This window comes from Clupea harengus, chromosome 13 (genome assembly GCF_900700415.2).
Source record: "Clupea harengus chromosome 13, Ch_v2.0.2, whole genome shotgun sequence".
Classification (NCBI taxonomy): Eukaryota; Metazoa; Chordata; class Actinopteri; order Clupeiformes; family Clupeidae; genus Clupea; species Clupea harengus.
Genome location: NC_045164.1, coordinates 13,147,970 through 13,169,396, shown reverse-complemented (window position 1 = coordinate 13,169,396; position 21,427 = coordinate 13,147,970). Strand labels below are relative to the sequence as shown.

The 21,427-nt window shown below is 42.4% G+C and overlaps 3 protein-coding genes across 3 annotated transcripts in view; all 3 read left to right on the top strand.

The window, feature by feature from the left end:
- The first annotated feature begins 727 nt into the window (after positions 1-727).
- On the top strand, positions 728-3,876 carry LOC105911563 (toll-like receptor 4). Its single transcript, XM_031579446.1, is given in 5 exon segments — positions 728-833; positions 926-1,092; positions 1,233-3,225; positions 3,227-3,310; positions 3,312-3,876. Coding segments are annotated over 5 exon segments (2,499 nt in total). The 5' UTR covers position 728; the 3' UTR covers positions 3,462-3,876.
- A 1,050-nt stretch (positions 3,877-4,926) lies between these two features.
- Positions 4,927-8,716, top strand: ftr14l (finTRIM family, member 14-like). The gene is made up of 6 exons (XM_012840379.3): positions 4,927-5,554; positions 5,670-5,765; positions 6,243-6,476; positions 6,935-7,094; positions 7,274-7,333; positions 7,915-8,716. Exons 1-6 carry the CDS (start codon positions 5,138-5,140, stop codon positions 8,433-8,435), a joined length of 1,488 nt encoding a protein of 495 aa, XP_012695833.2. The 5' UTR covers positions 4,927-5,137; the 3' UTR covers positions 8,436-8,716.
- An 801-nt stretch (positions 8,717-9,517) lies between these two features.
- The window catches only part of zgc:154058 (Transmembrane protein 150A-like), a 37,461-nt gene continuing 25,551 nt past the window's right edge, over positions 9,518-21,427 (top strand). Inside the window, exons 1-4 of the mRNA XM_012840425.3 lie at positions 9,518-9,858; positions 10,174-10,399; positions 18,272-18,319; positions 21,375-21,427. The exon at positions 21,375-21,427 is cut by the window's right edge and continues 34 nt beyond it. Of these exons, the coding sequence (XP_012695879.1) occupies positions 10,335-10,399; positions 18,272-18,319; positions 21,375-21,427 (166 nt within the window). The 5' untranslated portion in view covers positions 9,518-9,858; positions 10,174-10,334. The remainder of the gene's footprint in view (positions 9,859-10,173; positions 10,400-18,271; positions 18,320-21,374) is intronic.

Sequence of the window (21,427 nt, the reverse complement as noted above, 5' to 3'; positions counted from 1 at the left end):
GCAGAAAAGGAAGTTTGACGTCAAGAAAGACTGACTTCTACCTGTGCTTTCAGATTCTCACATGCCTTAACTTGAAATGAAACACAGGCTAAAGACAGTTTATATTTTTAATATGTCAAAGTTGGAATGCACTTCAATGGAAAAGGGAGCTTAACACACATTAGACTTGACATCTTGATGTTCCATTTTTCCGACAGTAGATGGAACACTGCCTTTTAAATCGACAATGACTGGTTGATACTTTTTGCAACTTATATTACCCTCAGTTTGAAGTTTGCTGACAGTTCAGTGAATGGAATAGATCAGTGGATTGACTGATTATATGATATATTCAATTTCTATACTAAAACAAGTAATGATAGAAATTATAATGAAAGATTATTCGATCATTTCTACTTTGTGATAATTATAAAATAGGAAAACATACTGTATTTGGCACTATCAGACAATTTCAATACAGTACAGTAAGATGTGATCAAATAACTGCGAGAAAAAAACTCAGAAAACAGGTGAAATGAGATGATCTCATCATGTGAGTTCAACTTGACTGACAATTACAATAAAATAGTCACAGTTCCTTTGTTCCGTCATCTGTGAAATTCCGCTGTGATACGTGGTTTTTGTTCCTCTTTGGTTTTCAAGAAAGCCTGTCTGTTCCCTGTTTAACAATAGCATAGTCACAACTCTGATAAACAAAGGTTTTTATGATCTCTGTCAGTTTATCTAAAATGGCTGCCTTGCCGGTACACAGGATTACACTTCCAGTTATGTGGATAATTCTTACTACTTCATGCGCAGTCAAAATTAATGGAGATATGGAAACCTGCCTAGAGGTATGATAATGTGTCATTTAGTTTTTAGAACATGTACCTAATTCTGTCTCGCTATATATTTGTGGACTTTAACAAGTCTATCTTGCTTTCAGGTTGTTCCCCATCTCCAATACTCGTGTTACAGGAGGAACCTGAGCTACATCCCAGCCAGTATCCCTCCCTCGACAGAACATTTGGATTTCAGTTTTAATTACCTAAACATCTTGGAGAAAAGTGTTTTCCCCAGACTACCATTACTGCAACATCTTGATCTCACAAGGTAGACAGAGGGGTTCTTTGTTTCATTTCATTTCTTGGACAGCATCATATCTACTAAACTGACAATGCAGACAAATTATGCACAATGTGAACATGATTATTTGATACTGATTCTGTGTTTTGTGTGTTTCTTTTAAACAGATGTCACGTCAAACACATTGACAATGATGCCTTCTTTAATGTAAGGAATTTATCTGTTTTGATTCTCACCGGAAATCCAGTCAAATATTTGGGAAGAAGCAGCATTAATGTTTTGGAAAAAATACACAAGCTTGTCCTAGTAGACATCGGTCTGCTTTCCTGGGATAGTCTGAATTTACAGAATTTAACAAACCTAAAGGAATTAAAAATGGGAACAAACAGCTTATTATCCATCGCTCTTCCAACCTATGCTGTCAGCTTCAAGGACTTCACATTACTGGACTTTCATACAAACAACATATCTGCTATCAGGGCTGATCACACTTCTGTTTTGAGTGAGATGGGTAGCAATATCACTTTAATATTGTCCAGAAACCCAATAGCCTTCATAGAAACAGGGGCATTTAAAGGCCTTCACCTGGAAGAGCTAGATCTACGTGACACCTTCAGCTCATCCACGATGGTTAGAGATGCTACTGGAGGCCTCAATGGTTTAAATGTGAAAAGGTTGAGAATTGGATGCTACCGGGAATCTGGAAGGATCCATATATACACAGATTCCTTGGACAATCTATGTTACATAAACTTTCAGGAGATATATTTGCATCAATCCACATCTTCAAAGCTACCAGGTCACATCTTCCGTTGCATGACTAATTGTTCAAAAATCTTTCTGAGTTATGTTAAATTGGATATCGGAGAACTTTTTCATTTTCAAAACCTCAAAGAGATTATTGTGGTTGAAGGCATAATGGCCACTATACCAGGACTTAATCTGTCTCATCTACCCAATTTAAAAAAAATGGTCTTCAAAATGGCCTTCGACGGCAATTATCATCCATCAGAATTCAAAAGGATAGAGGATTTGCCTAGTCTAGAATATGTTGATATAAGCGGTAGTAATTTGATAATGTCTTGTTGTGATGCAGAATTTATTGACACTCCTAAACTTCGGTATCTGAATCTGAGTGTGAATGCAGGTGTTAGACTTAGAGTATTTGGACTTTCAAGACATACATCTCTAGAAATATTGGATATCCATGACACAAAAGTTATAGTTGAACATGAGTATCCTGTTATGCAAAACCTTCGGCATTTGAAATATCTGGACCTTTCTTATTCACAAATTACCTTTAAATACAACAGTTTCTTTTATGGTTTGAGCAGTCTGAAGGAATTGAAAATAGCTGGCAACAGCTTTGTAAACGGTATTTTTAGCCAATTATTTTTAAATCTTACAACGTTGGAGGTGCTGGACGTTTCAAATTGTGCCATTGGAGACATACCCTTGACTTCTTTCCAGGATCTGCATCATTTAAAACACTTGACTCTTAGAGGGAACAAATTGACCAAAGTGGACTTCCTCACCCGTCCCAGTCTGTCAAAACTGACCTTTTTTCATGCGGCTGGCAACAATATAGCCAGTATCTCTCCAAACATTCTTCAGAATCTCCCCGTGGATCTTCTGGTGTTTGATTTGTCCTTCAATCCCATAGAATGTTCCTGTTCTCACACTGAATTTATTTCCTGGATCATTAATCATCAATCAGTTCTAAAAGATCCTCAACAAATGTCATGCAAACCCTCATCCATGAACTCTAGAGTGATTGACTTTGACTCCACACACTGTGTTCATACAAAGAGAGTGATAACAGTGGTGCCCATACTTGCAGCTGTTATGTTACTCCTATTCTTGGTTTACAAGTTCCAGTTCTATCTGCGTTACTGCTGCATATTGCTAAGAGGCTACAGAACGTCTAGACAGGACGAATGCTCTCATGATGCCTTTGTGATCTACTCCAGCAAGGATGAAGCCTGGGTAAGGGATGAGCTTGTAGAACGCCTTGAGAAAGGAATCCCCCCAATTCAGCTTTGCCTTCACGAGCGAGATTTTGAAGCAGGCAAGTCAATCACCTCCAATATTGTGGACGAAGGCCTCATAGGTAGCCGCAACGTTATCGTGGTGGTGACTCAGCACTTCATAGACAGTTCCTCGGTGTCGGTTTTGAGGTATTGAACTGGCACCAGTCCTGCGCTTGGTCTTGGGGGCGAACCAAAACCCAGCCATCATCTCATCATTCTGAAGATGTGGAAGATAAGAAGATAAGGAGAGTGCTCGGACTTCATAAGTATCTGAAAAAGAACACCTACCTCAAGTGGAAGAGGAATGCACTAAGCAATGTGAGGTTCTGGACTCGTCTCAGAAAAGCCATTATATTAAAGAAATGACATTTTTGAACTTCTCAAACTAGAATACATCTTACCTGGTTCTGAAACAGGTTGATAAATGTGGATCTAATGGTGTGATTGTGTGGATCTCTCTCTGATTTTTTTTATGTATATGTCATTCAAGAGACTTTCAGCATCTGAAAATCCACCTCTGCAGTGCTTAATGGTATATGTTACCTTTTTTCACTGTCTGTGAAATGACTGATGACCGATGACTGAGACTAGTAAGAGATTTAAACTTGATGTTGTGGCATACTGTATTTTCACTCCTATTACTGTACAACTACTATATGGTTTGGTCTAATTCATTAAATTGTGATTATTTAAATGTATACTCATCCATTTGGGGTATAGCTTACATTCTTCTAACATTTAAGCTTACCATTTATTGTATTAATAAATTGTTCATCCATTATCCATTCTTGTAACTCATTGTGTGCCGTGATATTACATCCAACAACTGGCTCATATACTGCATACTGGAGTATGTACCACTAATTCATTCTACTGTCCCATAATCTTCTGACATGTCAACCTTCCTTCCAGGTGTCTTTTATCATTATTTTGGCTGCCCTTTCAATATGTCCTCTTGAAATAAATAAGTAATAACTATCGTAAGTGTGGAGGCTATCCTATAAGCCTCAGTGTGGACGGCAAAGTGTTCCCAACGCGTAGCAAATAATCCTTGGTGCATGAGCTCTCTTTGGGTGGTGCTCCCGTTTATTATAAAGGCAGAAATTTGTACATAAAATTGGTCTTTTCACCCAGTGCTGTTTGCTTAATAAATAAGACTCTGTCGGTGAAGGGGTTTCACGGCTACGGTAAGAACCGTGTGTTCCCCGCCATCCACACCTTTCCCTAATTGACTAATCTCACCTGTAGATATACCCAATTCCCAGTGACGTGCCACACCCAGTGCAATACTCCCCCAAGTGGCTAAAATAAGTAATACTAAAATAAACCTAACTAAAAGGTGGATAGAAATGGCTCCTACGGTAAGTCATACAGGAGGGACATCTGGATTTTTTAAACTGAGGTATTCTTTAGTTGTTGCAGAAACCCAAATGTCAAGAGATGTAGATGAGCAGGTAAAGAATCTACTCATTTATGAATAAATGATAGGAAGATACTACTACTGCTGCTGCTGCTTTTGTGCTAAATGCAGTTCAGTGTGGAAAATGTCTTTACGTCTTTATGTACTTATACTGATACTGTCTGATACTTACAAATATTTCAGGTCCATTAGAAAGTAGAAATATTCACCATCACGGAGTCTTGTGTTATTGAATTCTATTTATTTGCATTATGTATTGTCAATGGTGTTTGGGAGCAGACTAGCTTGGATGTTTTCAAGTCAAATAAACAATCTATTTTCACCTTTGCCTGGATCATAACTGCAAAACTATTTAGTTTGTCATCCTCTCTCTCTCTCTCCCTCTCTCTCAACTTGTAATTCCACTTGACTGCATGGGTTGGATGGATAGATGGGTTGTAAAATTCTGCCACGCCCCGAGGCACTTGTTGACCCAACCTGGAATACCGGTTACACCTAGAGTTTGACATTCCGGGCGTAAAAAGCAGCTGACATACGGTTTCATTGAAACCAGATTCCTCTCAGTGTAACTACATCCACTGCCCTTGTAGTAGCTTAACACTACGTGTGTCACGGTGTCAAAATGTCGCGTAGCAGCAGTAGGATGGACCGGGATAAGTACAGCACTCTGGAAAAACCGCGGAGGTCAACACCCAGTGGTGGTAGACCGAGTTCAAGGGTCAGTGGTCGTTTTAACCCCGGTAGCGTGTTGTGCGATTTTTGCATGGGAAAGAAGTCAAAGGCCGTAAAGTCTTGTCTGACATGCCTGGCCTCATACTGCGAGACACACCTGCAGTCCCACTACGAGTACCCTGCTTTCATGAAGCACAAGCTGGTGACGGCCACTGGACAGCTGCGGGAGGAAATCTGCGCCGAGCATGACAAGCTTCGAGAAGTGTTCTGCCGCACTGACCAGTCCTGTATTTGTGTGACGTGTCTAATGGATGAACACAAAAAACATGACATTGTATCCGCTGCGGCTGAGAGGACTGAAAAACAGGTACGTGACATTGCTGTGTTTCGTTGGCCTAGAGTCTAGGCCCTAGACAAACACTCAAGTAAAAACAAGTAAAGTCTCTGACGATTTTGTTTATCGATGTGGCGTTTTCTTGTAGAAGCAACTAGCGGCCAAGTTGATGATGTCACAGGAGAAAATCGAGGACAGAGTGAAGAGATGGCAGGAGCTCAGACGGGCTGTGGAATCTCACAAGGTGAGAGCAGCTAGCTGTATATTTGCCAGCTAATTAAAAAACAATTACCTCTAAAACAGTTCATTTGTGCATACATTGTTACCAGCATGTCTTTATTGGGCTGACATTCCACATTGTGTCCATTGGCTTACTGTACCATGATGCAAAATCACATCATTGTCAGGTTTTAAAAGTATTTGTGATTTTTGTGTTATGCTGTTACCTACAATTCGATTTTACTGTACACTTTGGTCTTAACTATTTATATTACTTTTAGGTATCAAAATTACATCTATATTCTATTTAGTTGTTTATTGTTTTCATTTAGCACCATTGAAATGCATCATAATTGTTAGTCAACTGTGTTTATACTTAATGTAAAGCCCTATGAATTGACTTTGTGTTTGAAATATGGTAAATAAATAAACCTAACCAGTTTAAGCCCAAACCTATCATATTCCCATTCTCATCCCCGTCGCTCTCTCTCTCTCCTCTCAGAACTCGGCGCAGGTGGTCCTGGAGGAGAACGAGCGAGTGTTCACTGAACTGATTCAGGCTCTGCAGCGACACCATACGGAGGTGAAGCAGCTGATCGGCGCGCAGGAGATGGCAACGGTGGGCCGTGGTGAGGCCCACCTTGACCGCATGGAGGAGGAGATCATGCTGCTGCGCAAGAGGCACAACGACCTCGAGATGCTGTCGCACACTGATGACCACATCCACTTTCTGCTGGTGAGGCCTACATGACAAAGCTGTTGTTTTTTTCCTCTCAGGCTCTTGTTTGTTTTTCCCCTACATACATTGCTCACATGGATATTATCTGTGAAGACTCTTCCTACATATTGTGAAGAGCTCATTTTTACATACTGTCCTCTTTCTCAATATCCGAAATTATTTGACAGACTAAAATTGTAATGTAGCTATATCAGTTTACTCCCTTGATAGAATTATGTGACTCCCCACATAGATATGATCAGAATTAACATATATTAGGTATGTTAGTGCCCCCACAATATTAGCTCATGGAGTTGTGCATGAATTGAAACAATATAATGGTTTAGATCTGTGGCAGGTGATGTTGTTCAAATGACTTATTTTCACCCCTGATGACATTGATCACAAGTGTCTGATATGAAAAGTGAAGCCTATGATGTGATAACGGATCTGTCTGTCCTGTCTGTGACTCTCAGAGCTGGCAGTCCCTCTCTGCTCCATCAGGTTATGAGGATTTGACCAAAGTAGCCTTGGCCCCGTCCTTCTCTTTTGAGCCCACTAAGAGAGCCATTGCTGAACTGAAAGCTCAACTAGATGAGGTCAGCAAAATGGAGGTGGCAAAAATCAGTTCAACAGGTAGGTCAGATGGAAATAGCAGGAGGCACATACTCTCAAACAGTAGAGACAGTAAAAACAGTCATAGATGATGACTTTTTGACCAACTCTACACTCGACAGCTCTCTACAATACTACTATTTCTGACCACCTTGTCTGTATGTGTCTATGAATATGGGAATCTGCATTTTCATCCCTAGTAAATGATGTACATATTCTCCAAACTCTGGAACCAACAAAACGAGAGGAGTTCTTGCAGTGTGAGTATGACAGTTATCTATGGAAAACATGTCTATGGTTTGCGTGTGTGTGTGTGTGTGTGTGTGTGTGTGTGTGTGTGTGTGTGTGTGTGTGTGTGTGTGTGTGTGTGTGTGTGTGTGTGTGTGTGCGTGTTTAACAAGAGGGTGGCACATCTGCATTGTGTGCCTGATGTCAGGTTTCTGTAGAACTGGTTTAAGCTCTGCAACTGCAGAAATTCAGTGAATGAGCACATGCCAGAGGCGAGGAAGTTTTACACAGCTTCATTCCAGAATAACTACTCACATGCATAAGACAGAGCCATCTCTATTACAGTAACAGAAAACAAGACCATGGCATAATAACAGTTGCTCTATCTCTCAGGGCTAAGTTTCGCATCCTAATAGAGAGCTCAGCTTTTTTTGTCTGAGTTTTTAGTTCTGTTGTTTCACAAAATCACAGATATTTGCTTTGTAGCTCAACGTTGTTGTTATAACACAATAGGGTGACAACCGATGGTCTTTTAAAGTTTTCATACAAAGGCAACAGTGCAATGAAGTGCACAGGACTAATTCATGTCAAAACTCTCATTCCCATCTCCCAGACTCCTGTCAGCCAACCCTTGACCCCAGCACAGCGCACCAGAGCCTCCGTCTGTCGCGCGGCAACACAGCGGTGACGATGACCACCGCAATGCAGCCCTACGCCGACCACCCCGACCGTTTCGACCACTGGCAGCAGGTGCTCTGCACCCAGGGCCTGATGGGAAAGCGTTGCTACTGGGAGGTGGACTGGAGCGGCACAGAGGTGGACGTTGCCGTGGCTTACCGCGGACTCCGCCGCAAGGGCAACAGTAATGAGAGCAGCTTCGGCTGGAACGAACACTCCTGGACCCTCTACTGCTCGGACGACAAGTTTTCTTTCACCCACAACGGCAAGTCCACTACCATCCCGGTTCCTGGCTCTATGAAGGTGGGGATTTACCTGGACCACAGGGCGGGAACACTGGCATTTTATAGCGTGGCAGATCCCATGGTGCTTCTATACCAGGTGCAGACTACCTTCACCGAACCACTTTATCCTGGGTTTGGAGTGTGGGGGTATGGCACCACTGTGAAACTGTGAGTGGCCACAATTATTGTGTGTTACTCCACAAGGACTACTGATTTGGGTGAATGGGAATGTACATTTTTTTTTATCAAATATTATGTAACATATCTTATGTTGAACATACACTTATCTGTACACTGCATCTGTCAAATGCCTTGTTTTGTATGTTATTTGTAATACAAGAAGCTGGATATTACAGATGCTACATGGCTCAAGAACATTTAAAATGGGTTACCCTTTTCAATATTTTGAAGAACTTCTGGAGTGGTCCGATCTTCCCAGAGTAATACAGTTTGATGACTTACCTGTCAGTAAACCACTAGGGGGAGCAAGTAGGCAGAGTGTTGCAGGACTTAAAAGTACAGTTTGCAGTTTTTGTTGTCAATAACAAAAAACTGCTTTGAGACATACTGCAACTAAGACACTCTGAAAGCTTGATTAAAAGACGGTGTGCAGAGAATCAAGATGCACAGAGAGTCCATAATATAGTGGTAAACTCACCTTTTAACTATTCTTGTGGCACAATGTCTAGGGATGCTATAGAAAGTTTTGCCTATGACAACAAAAACTATATATTTAAAGTTAGTTAAGCTAACTTAGCAGGCCGGACAGAGAGGGAGAGAGAGCACCATTACACACCTTTTGTTAGTCAAAAGACACGGTAAAGCTATGGAAAATGTTTTTGCTTTTACATTTCTCCTATTTTGCAAGCCAAGTCTAAACCATTACAAATGTTACTTCATATAGTTAACTGTTACTAATACTATTAACCTTAACTGTAATATATTTGAGAAGTCGGAGGGGGTAAATGGCCTAAATATTCATCATCAGCAACACAATGACACCAGAATTGCTGAAGAAGAAAATGAATGTATCCTAAAGTAAACGTAAGGAGCAAAATAAAGACACACGTTTTTAAAACAAATGTAATGGAAATTCTTGTGCTTGTAATTCTTGTAATATTGAAACTTGCATATGCGGCCATGCAATACAACTTTTGTAAGGCTACAACCCTTACGATTTACGGCGACTGTTAACAATACAAATGGGGGAGGGAGGTGGTGAGAGAAAACATCTGGCTGTTTTACCAGCATGGGCCCTCCACACGGCGCTGGAATCTAAACTTAGCACACAGGGACACAGGCTACATGCACACTCACGCTCCTCCTCACTGAACGGAGGGACTGGTTGACATGAGAGAAGTGTAGGGACAAACGGAAATTGTTTTCAGTATGAATGAGACGCTGGAGACGGCGTCCAAATGCCACCACCGTTCTTCGATTCCTTGTGATTTTATAGGGATAGACTTCAGAGAAAGGTAAGGCTAGGATAATCGGTTGGGATATTTTAAGCGCTGCGCTCCGTCTTCCATCCCGGCATAGCCTAACAGAGCTAGACAAAAAGGTGGAAGAAGAACTTCAGCTGAGAGAAACAGAAGGTAGGATACTGGGGAAACCCAACGTTAGCTCAAGCGAGCATCCACACATAACGAATGAAGGAGCTCCACATTGCCTACACGAGTCGCTAACTTGCCATAATGTTACCACTCAGCCATTTTGCTGGAAAAATAGCTTCTGCAAAGTACTGTTTTGTATATTTCCCTTTGCATAGAAGAATATGTTGCCAATATTTTTTCGTCGACAAGGTTAATTGGAGACTTGTTAATACCTTATGGCGACTTAGTATTGTAGTAATTGACTCGTACTGTACCCACACAAGTGGAATGTTACAATGTTGTGTACATCTCATGTAGGGGGAGGAGACGTCACTTCGCAACAAAGTTACGAAAACGTGATTTGAAATGGTCTGGCCAAGAACTTAAATGCCAATTGATGAGCAACGACAGCGAGGCTGGCGAAGGCGCAAAAGGAAAGGAGTCTCTCCGGAGGAGCGGTTGATGAACGAGCGTTGGAGATGTCTCTTTGGATGATATTACCTGTCAGCCTACCAGCCTTAACCATTACAGGGATATGGGTCGTGTGAGTTATCGTTCTTTTCTTCTCAGTTTCCACTAGATTCCCGAGTGATTTAGGCTGCTGGCGTCTCAGTGCGAATTGAATCGGGACCTTGATGTTATTAAATTTATGACCTGGCATGGATTGTATTGACAATTCAGTGTTGACAGAGACAAATGTTTCTGTTCGTAGTGATCTTTCATTTATTGATGTATGCTGAGCTTCAGTGAATTATTTTGAGTTTTTTTTTATTTCAAACATTCGTGCATCCTTTCTTCTATCATACACAAACACATGTGCACATGCACACTCAGACATGGTTCGGAAGTCTCAAACCTTTTCAGGATCCAAGTGACTATTGCTACGGAATTCCCTTACGATAACATTGGCACTATTGCTACGTATCCGTGTCAGTAGTTTATTAACAGCGCCACTTTAGGTTTTATTGTAAGTTGGTATAGTTGGTACACAAGGAGCCGACCCAGGTCCTCGGTCATTTGAAGTCGCTTCGGACAAAAACATGTGCTGAGTACTTCACTTTTACCTTGAATCTGTTTATGTTGTCACAAAGTTATTGAATACAAATACTGTCTACCCTGTCAAAGCTACGTCCTGGAGACGCGCCGACAGGGGGCCATTGGGCCCTGCGAGGCGCGGCCCGGATGGAGCACGAGCGATCGGAGGTGCCCGCACCGGCATCACTCCACTAGGACTAGGATTCCCCACAGCAGGGGAGACAAACGTTGTTTCGACCTTCTCCACTGACAAACACCATGTTTTCTAATGCTACGGTATGGGAATACACCATATGGAAAGAAATCTACGGAACATTCGTCCGTGGCAACAGTAGATTCCGGACCGATAATATTCAAACAGTTGGTAAGGAATCTAAGCAGTAGTGCACTAACTATAGTTCCGATTCCGTAGCCGTAGCCGTAGTCGGTGCCTTTCAAGGATAGCCTGCATTCTCGGGTTCCATGACAATAAGTGTCTGACTGGCTTCCCACGGTAACCGTGGTGATAGGTTGTTTGGCGTGACTGAGTCCCCTCTGCCTCCATCTACAAGACAGCAGCCTTGGCATCAAACTAATTCGTTTTCCATCTAATCAGCACTGTGTCGGGTTGGTTTAATATTATGGATATTTGAATGTTCAAAGGAGTTGTGTTAGTGAAGCCATCATAGCTACCAGATGTGGCTGCAGCTTGCCTGAACTTGAACAAACCTCAGGTCCTTTCTTGTCTTATGGAAGCATCTTGTTATTACAGCTGAGGCACCCATTGGAAGAGGGTTTCTCTCTGTCTACATGGAAGCTGGATAGAGACTGGTGCCTGGTTTTTGCAGTGTTTATGCAGTGAGAAGGGTAGAAGAAGAGAAGAAAAATGGGGGATTAGAGCGTTTAGAGGGGGAGAAATGAGATGAGGAGAGGAGAGGAGGGTCCAGGAGAAGACAAGTGGGGGATGGGGTCCGGGTGAGTTGAGTGGGATCAGGATAATGAGGTCAGGAGGAGGGGCACCCACCTGTTTGGCTCTGATCCCCGCAGGAGTCTAGTCCTGACTCTGTGATCACTGCCACTCAAGAATGTGGCCCTGGCGGGCAAATGGGAGGGGTGCGCCGTTCTTTTTTTCCCTTCTCTCTTTATTTTCCCTTCTCTCTCTATTTTAATCCCATCTTTTCTCCCGCTTTTCTCAGCAGCAACGGGGGAGGGGTGTTGCTATGGATGAGGGGAGACTAGTAGGACAGGTTGGTGTCTGTTGGTGTCGGTCTTCACCCTGTAGCACTCTCGGTGTAATACACCCCATGTGAGCACAGTGGGAAGTGGAGGGCCCTGTTCCTGAGACGCTGCTGCCCGTAGGGTAGGCTGACCTGGTCGGGGCCTCTCCCTGAGACGCTGCTGTCCGTGGGGTGGGCTGACCTGGTCGGGGCCTCTCCCTGAGCCAGAGGGCGTGACCCGTTACATAAAACCCAGCAGCAGCACTCATGGTAGCGAGCCCGGGGTGGAGTGCTTACTCAGGAGTTCCGTACTCTCTGCTCAGGAGTTCTCTCTCGTCCTGAGTTTAAAGAGAGAGAAGAAAAAGAAGGGAGGGAGGAAGGGAGGGAGAGGAGGCAAGTGTTTTTTTTTTAGTAGAAGTGGGTGGAAGAGGGAAAGAGATGCAGAAGGAATGTAAGAAAATCAAAGAGAAACCATACCCCAAGCAAGGGAGTGTGTGTTTGAAAGAAAGAGCCAGACTGTGAAAGTGTCTCAAACTCTGTTCGTTCAAACTCTGTTCGTTCTGTTCATCCTTTGCCCTAGGTGCACCAACAGGTAGTCTTACTCAGTTCTCAGATTTTCTCAGATACTTCACAGTAAAACATGGTTTGACTGACTTTTCTTTCTGCTTCTTGGTCTCTTCATCACTCACACGAGAGGCCTGATTCTCTTTGCGTGAGGAAAGTTCTTGGTTTTCTGTAAAACACCACCTGCAAGCCAAATAAGTTGTTGAAATAAAAAAAGCCAAGTATACTCTTTGGTTCTTCTTTCTGTATATATTTTATGTAGCCAGACTTGTCTTTTTAATACAGACACTTACAGAAGCCACGTGGACTTTGTGGAGTTCAGCCTTCCTCATGATTAAAGTGGAATATGTGACCATTTTGAAGCACTCCCAGCACTTGCTTGTTTTGCAAGAGTCTGTGTGAGTTTCCATGGAAATGTACGCATGTAGGTCTTCTTTATGTCAGCCATATTGAGCGAGTACCAGGAAAATGTGGTCAGTCCCTTTTTAGGCCCCTGGGCAAGCTAACAGAGCTCAAACCCAGTTTTGTACATGGATGGATCTGGACTTAGCCTACATGTATAAACAACAGTGGTACCCATTCACTCAGATGCTGTCTCAGCTGTTAGCCTTAAGAGCGCTTATGTTAAAAAAAAAAAGTGGTCTAAGAAAACGTTTTTGCAGAAACTCGCTGAGAAACAAACTACACTAAGTGAATGAAAACTAAACTACATACCAACATTAACTTGTGGACTACAGCTGTGGGTGTCAGTGACACAGGCACTTTAGATAAAATAAACGGCCATGTTCATCTGGCACCGTCGGGCTGTTTTTGTTTAGTTGTGAATTATCTCTGAATGGTATTGTCTCTGCTGGGCTGCGTTGGTGCCATTCTTCCCTGAGGACTCTCTTCCTGTGAGAGGGGAGGCAGCTCCCTGGGTGTGGGACACAGAGACGGGGCTTTGAAAGGCAAGGCTAGGCGTTTCTGCTCGTGTCATGCCTGACAGGATACCCCCCCTCTTCCACGCTCTTATACACACACACACACACACACACACACACACACACACACACACACACACACACAAACACACACACACACCCTCATGCACACACACACACACACACCCTCATGTGCACACGCAGACACACACACACACACACACACACACACACACACACACACACACACACTCACACACACATTTACCATCCAGGGCTGTGCCCCTTCAAGGTAGAGGGGCCCAGAGCTGTCTGGGGTCTGGTTGATTGGTCTGTGAGGAGAGGGCTGGCTGTGAATGCCCCTCTGTGGCATTACATAAGAGAGCAGGGGAGAGAAAGATAGTTCTACCATCTGTTTTTCATGAATTTGTCTTCTGTACTCTACAGTTTTAAGCAGGCAGTGCCAAAGCCTGCAATGGAATTTTTTTAGAAATGCAGATGTGCTCACCCACACCTCAGTGTAGGTTGTTGCCATGTAGAGTTTTAGGCCTGGTAGTGCACCTTGCACACTCTTCACCTGTCTTGACTGTCACCCAGTGGAAAACCCAATGAAAAAAGAGGGTGTTTTGCTCTTGTTTTCATGGATTGGCACACAAATTGATCTTTCTACACAGATCATTTTCATGACCGGGAATTCAGTCAGAAAGAACATCTCCTCCCTAAGGTGATAATGGAGCACTATATTAGTTATTACTATGTGCATTGTCATTAATAATTCTACAAAGTGTGTGTGTGTTTGGAGGGTTATAGAAGTTCTTTTTGCACTTTATTTTCAATCCCATATTAGCCACATCTAGATCCAGCCTGACATGATTGCTGATTGTTCTGTTGTTTTGCCACTATGTCAATACAAATCACAGTGGGTGAAAGTGTAGTATGTATGTGCAAGTGCAGTATGATTAACAAACCTAAAACTATTTGCCATGTGATTATAGAGACGACATTTGAACAATCAGAATTCAGAAGCATGAGACTGTTATTCAATACTTAATATCAAGGGCGTAACCACGCATTCTTTTGGGGGGGTCGTGTCCCCCCCAATACTGAGAAAATACTAATCTGTCCCCCCCAATATACAGCAAAAAATACGTTAAATATATGTTCTCCTTTTATGAACCCTGTCAATGGATCGGTCTCTTGTTATGTCCTATTTATTTTCAATTTATTTCCGTTTGTTAAGAAAAACATAAGTGTGTGACTCCCCCCTCCTAATTGTACACTTGTGTGATTTTGTTTGAATCCACCTCGCAACGTTCTGCGTTGTCATGGTTACCTAACACTTTTTCGTCAGTCAGTGGAGAGCAAAGAAAGTAACGTTAGTTAACTTGGTGGAGAGGAGGTAGAGTAATGGAGGAATTAAGGTTCCTTAAAAAGCAGAGAAAACTGGACTAGCAGCCGAGCATACGCGTTTTTTTTCAGACAGTAAGTAACTTCATACCGAGCTAAATGTGTAAGCAAATAAAACGAGTAGCCTCATAAAAGCAGAATATTAAATGATAGATCATGAAGGTCAGCCGCTGTTCTTCTGATAACATAATGACATGTGGTCACAATGCAGGCAGCACAGAGAGACAGGGAGAGAGACATGCATGCTGAAAGCAGTGGCCAGACAGGGACATGCTCTGGAAATACAGATGATCAGGTGAGAAATGAATGTGAAATATAATGCAATTTAGTATTGCACATAGACAGTCATTTTAAGTATGTAGCTTAGTAAGGCATTACAGGTACCTCCATCTTGTGTATGATTCATTGGTGAAAAGATGCTGGTTATTCCAACACTACATGTTATATATATTTCAGGAGACTAACAGGGAAAGAGAGAGAGCCAGGCAGAGGAGGCAGTGGTTTAGATCAGCGTAAGGAGGCGCTTGGTTCCTGCCCACACCAGCCCAATACCCTCTTCATTCAAACTCAGTCCCTGAAAAAAAAGACTCTCAAATTTCAGGACAGTTAGTTTAGGCAGTACAAATGGCTTCATTTACCGTCCCTCACTGAAAGGTGTGCTTTGTTTATACTGTGCCAAAACAAAGTGGAGGGGCAGTCACTGTCTTGGAGAAATTACACTATTCCTTTAGATGTGAATTCAAATGGACAATGTAGTCCTCGAAACTATGTTCTAAATGTGCAGATTTTCATATATAAATATGGAAATGTACTTTAAAAAAAAAAAAAAATTATGGGGAAGTGTATTCATTTGGACCCCCCAATGTCTATCCCATGGTTACGCCCCTGCTTAATATAATATTGTAGTATGAAAGGAGTGTGAAGTATGTACTAGTAGTATAAAATCACAGTGTAGTATGAAGTATAAAATCTTCTTGTCATATAAACATTTGGACAATTTAATGAAATCTCATCATGGTGCCATCCCCTCTCCCCAATGAAACATTTAAAACATATATGTGTGTGTGTGTGTTCGTGTGTGTGCCTGTCCATGTTGTTTGTGGATATCGGTCTTCTTTACTCACACACTGTAGTTGAGGGTGACCTGGTAACAGTGGCTGTGTTTATGCACATCAGCAGTGATGGCAGATGGCAGAGTGTTTGTTTACCAAATGTAATTTCTGCTCACAGCGTCAGAGCTGGGCTGGATAGTCTCAGGTGATCCATCTCTGTTTGGTGAGAGAGCGAGAGCAAAAGAGAGCGAGAGCAAAAGAGAGATGGAAACAGCCTTAATTAGTCTTTAGCCCACTACTGACCCCGTCCTGTCCTTTCAGTGCTGAAAAAGTGTGTGTGTGTGTGTATGTATGGTGTGTGTGTGTGTGTGTGTGTGCGTGTTTTCGTATTTATGGTGTGTGTGTGTGTCTTATGCCATATGTATTTCTCTCCACAAAATGGTACAGAGTTGACATCGGTGTACTCATTGAGCCACTGTCATGCACGCAAGAAACAGGAAGGAGCAAACGCCTCCCTGGAGATGAATCCCAATATGACCACGCGTTAGGAAGTTGGGTAGCAGTTGTGTACATCTGTGTGTGTTCATTTGTCAGTGTGACACGGGGAGGGAAACTGCACTGTGAATATTCTGTAGCCCCAGCTAATGACTTGCGCAGAGGTGATCAGGCCGCTGATTAATGATTCAGGGGGCGTGCCTACTAGGGCTGAACGATTTGGGAAAATAATCTAATTGCGATTTTTTACCAAAATATTGCGATTGCGATTCGATATGCGATTTTTTTTTTTATCCTCTTTTTTTCCCAACAAAACGTAATGAATTATTTAAATATGACCAACACAATATTAGATACATTTAGTGTAAAATATTCTTTCCCACATTTTACATTTTTATTGAACTGCTCATTACAGAAACAAGAACAACAAATCGGTGGCTTTGCCACTGCATTTAAGTAATTTAAAAAAGTAATTTTAAGTATAAACACTAGGCATGCACTTTTTAAACACTGTGTGCAAAATGTACCGTCTTAAAAAAAAAAAAAAAATTTTAATTTTTTTTTTTTTTGTGACCACGTTTTTTAATCGCGAACGTTGCGGTTAGAAAATCGCGTTCTATCATATCGCGATTAAATCGCAAATGCAATTAATCGTTCAGCCCTAGTGCCTACGTGACTGCTGACAGTGCCCATTTATAAAGCGCTCGTCCTCTTGCACGGTCATGCGCTCGCTTTACATAAAGCCCCATGGGAATGGCGGACTATTGATTGTGAGAAGCCTCTGCAGCACAGGCTTGTGCCGTCGGATCATGATCTGAAGTTCGTTGACACAAAGCCACAGTCACAGTGACCCGTGCCCGCTGGGCGCTAGACCTCCACAGGAATGCTGCTCGGTCAGATGACCAGCCTGAACCTGAATTCTGGGTTAATCTGGCCCAGGATTTCCCTCAGTAAATCTAGTTAGCTCAAGTTTACTCAGCAAGCAAACGTCACACATTACAAGCTTCGCTTAACATGTTCATTTTATCACTCATGATAAGGGAGACCGAACTCAATGGCAAGGTCACCAGACTTTCACATATCACTATAGAGATGTTCCCTGGAAAAGCTTACAATGCATTCACAGTATGTTAGAGATCATAGGGATGTTAATTCTTTAATGCTTTTCTTAACACATGAATTGTGTAGATCAGGTGGTCTTTGGGTTTTATAGATTTAAGACTAATCCCGTCCTGTGATATAAAGTCCTGACTGGGTTTTGTAATGGACATCTAATGGAGCCTTTATTGTACAATCCGTAGCAACATTCTTGAATGAATTAGGATCGCTGTTGCAATTAAATAATTTATTTTAGTGCCACCCCATTGACGCCTAGCGTGATATTCCCCCCTGAGCCTGAAAAGCTTCCAGTTGGCCTAGCGATTGTGGCTTGATGTATTGCTGGACTAGTACTTCCTGGTGGTGCCAGCTTTCTGTCCTGGCCCAGTGGTCCTCCTCCATTCTCAGGTGGAAGGGTAGCCTCTTTAGACATAACTCACCCTGCCTTTAAGACTCCGGCGCCTTCTCTCTCCCCCCCCCCCTCTCCGAAGCACTGTAATGGAGTCTGTCTGCTGTGGCTGCTCATTGGGTAGTTATTGATTGCCCCCATCGGGAGCTCTTGGTGGTATTTATTTCTAAGTAAATTAACTCTTTTATTTACCTGTCATTTCCCAGTAGTGATGGATATGTGTGGTTGTTCTGGTTGCAGGTATGCCATGGCCCTCTACAACCAACACGTGTGCCCAGTGGAGAACTGGTGAGTGCGTCAGGAACATTGCTCAACACTGATAAAACCTCTCAATTTGCAGGATAAGCAAGGAGTGGGATTAGTAAAAACAAGCAAGAAAAGAATGGATTTTACAACCATGTAGTAAAAAGGGCAGAACATAATAAATATTGATATGTTCAGTACGTTATCATAGTAATAATAAAATGTAAAACAAATACTTAGAAACATTGAGGGATGTGAATATCCTGAATGTCATAGGTCTTGGTGACTTTTAGATAGCATATAATAAACGTAAGTCTTCGTCTTTCTATGGAAGGAGTGCATGGAACCCTGCTGGTCCACTGCACACCAGGTGATATGAGTTCGTATCCACTGACATCAGGAGTGCAGGGACACGTTTAAGACACTCTGACCCTGAGGACCCTGTTTGCTTTTTGCCTGAGAATATGCATCACTTGCATCATTTCCATCATTTCCACTGTTGCACAATAGCCTGTCCCTCTGGCACTTGCAGAAGATATCAAGTTCATTTTTACATGTTACAAAAACAAATTAGTCAGTCCACTAGATAAACGGTAAAGGGACACGTCACTGTAAAAATATGCATGAAGCCATCTGAGGGTTATTCTCTCTCTCTCTTTGTTACTACCCGGCTCTAGGAAAGCAACATAAGGAGAACATGGAGACAAAAACGTATCTTAACCAGTGTATTTATTAACTATAAGTGAAAAGGTTAGTGGAGAGCAAGGTGCTTGTCCTGCCTCCAGGACAAGAATTTGTCTGTGCAAGAATTTAGTTATATTGAGATATTGAGAGGTATTTCCCTCATTTTGAATGTGTGGCTACAACTTCAAAGTGGCCTGAACAGTTTTGGACATTTCTCTTACAGAGTGTTCTTGTGGGGAAGGCACAGGAGGCATATTCTGCCTAAAGTATTGAACAGAGTTCAAATTATGACTTGGTGAAAGAGGCTATTCAGAAAGCGTATGAGCTGGTTCCTGAGGCTTATCGTCAGCGTTTCAGGAGCTATATGAAACAAGAGAGGCAAACTTATGTTGAATTTGTAAAGAGAGAAAGAGAACTTGTTCAACAGGTGGTGTTTATCTCAGAAAACTGACTCTATAGAACAGCTCCGTCTCAAGAATTGTGTCTAGTAATCCTAATTACGCTTTTCAAGCATAAACACTCAGGGTACTACCAGCCTACAAAAGTTCTAGACCTTAACCAAAAGCCACTAAACACACAAAATTAAGGATCATGGACCCCACAAAACAATGCCTCAAGAAGCACAAAACTCACCTAACTTATCACAAAATGCTCAGCCAAAAAAAAGGTGAGTATGTTTGTTAAGTGCTATTCTCAAAAATCAGTGCTGATTTACACATTAGCACATAAAGCATTCCCCGGATACCTATCAAGCTAAACTGTCTTCGGAGGCATACCAGGCTCGAGGCGACTTTAAACACTGAACTCAGAGTTCCACAGTGAACCAACAATGCAGCCCACTGCAAGGACCTGACGTGTGCCCCCACCCTAGGATAGCCTCAAAAACAAAAAAGGAAAAACAACAAAAGAGTGAACCGTTGGAAGGACTAGTGTCCAGCTGGAACACTCCCCCTATCTATCCAGAGAGCTTAAGCACTGAGATCAAAGAACTTAACTTCAACGGCCACACTCACCAAACTGAAGGAGGGAATTCACACCACTGCCCTCACCACTCCACAAGCCAAGAAAACTAAATCACAAATCTAGGGGAATATAAATAACAAAAACTAAATTCTACAAAAATACGGACAAGCCCCCAATTGTTACGACCTGGCTCTAGGGAACCAACATAAGGAGAACACGGAGACAAAAACGTATCTTAACCAGTGTATTTATTAACTATAAGGGAAAAGGTTAGTGGAGCGCAAGGTGCTTGTCCTGCCACCAGGTAAGCAGTTGCAGTGTGAGAGAGAGTGAAAGAGTGGTGTGGCCAGTTCTTAAAGGCAGCTGGCACCTGCAGGTAATCACCAGTGATTGCAGGTGACAGCCAAGGCATCTGCAATGAAGGCAAACAGTGAACACAGACAATAATCAACTACCAGGCCCGTAACACTCTTTCTCTCTCTCTTTCTTTCTTCACTCTTGTGTCACCAGTGCTTGTTGCCAAATTTGCATTGCACAACTATTGCTTTAACCGAAGGTGGATCAGCTTCAACTGTAACTGTACTGACCCCAATAATGCCCCCTCATAATCCGTCTGTCTGGGAATTAAAATGCCGGCTCCACAGTCCACCCTACCTCACGCTACCTTGCCAAACACACTGAGGTTTGAGTTTGACTTTGGAATGCAGAAGGGAAATTTATGCAGAGGAAAAACATCCAAGCCTTCCTGAAAGCTAATGTTCTGGCCCTCCTGTTGAGAAGCCAGCTGTTTCTGTTGGAGCTGGTGTGCAACATGGTTCTGCACTACCTGAACGCCTTCATCCACCTGTGCCTGCATTCTTGGGGAAGCGGATCAGCTATGCTTCCCTTCCAGTTTCCAAATGTCTTCATTTCTGTGGCCCTTCCGGGCTTTCCTCTCAGCCTCAGTCAGCTTTCCTGTTTAACAATCGAAGACAGAGTTATTATGCTCTGAGAAATTGAAACCCAAAGGCTCCGGCTGAGTAATACGTTTTGACCTGCCTGCAGTGGAATGCCTTTGCTAGTTCCAATGCAACAGTTCAGGATGTTCAGTTACCGTGGGAGACAGAAACACATTCACCAGTGTTGGGTCTGTGCCTCAAAACCAGTTATACTAAATGTAAAGGGAAATTGATGAGCGCAGTAATAACTCGCCTCAGAATCGGCCTTGAGTTGACTTTTGTCATCTTTTGTGTGGATTATGTTTACTATGTTAGTGTTTGTTTAGATTGTATCCTCTCTCAGCTTTTTTCAATCTGTCTGTCTTAAAAAATGAGTACGGCTAGCTGCAGCCAATATTTATTAACTATTTCAATTGCCAGAGAGGGTACGAGTACTTCAGAGTGGTTACTAGGTACATATATGTTGCAAATTTGATCTGTGTATTTTTCCTATTTTGTGTGTCTGTGTGTTTTAGGATGTATAACCAGTCGTGTGAGGAGGAGTTGCCATTCCAGAGAGGCCCAACTC

Bases quoted from the DNA above. Each gene is read 5' to 3' on its own strand.
- ftr14l (XM_012840379.3), top strand. From the start codon at position 5,138: ATGTCGCGTAGCAGCAGTAGGATGGACCGGGATAAGTACAGCACTCTG. The intron at 7,095-7,273 runs GTAGGTCAGATG...TTTCATCCCTAG, and splicing joins GGCAAAAATCAGTTCAACAG to TAAATGATGTACATATTCTC. The intron at 7,334-7,914 runs GTGAGTATGACA...CCCATCTCCCAG, and splicing joins ACGAGAGGAGTTCTTGCAGT to ACTCCTGTCAGCCAACCCTT.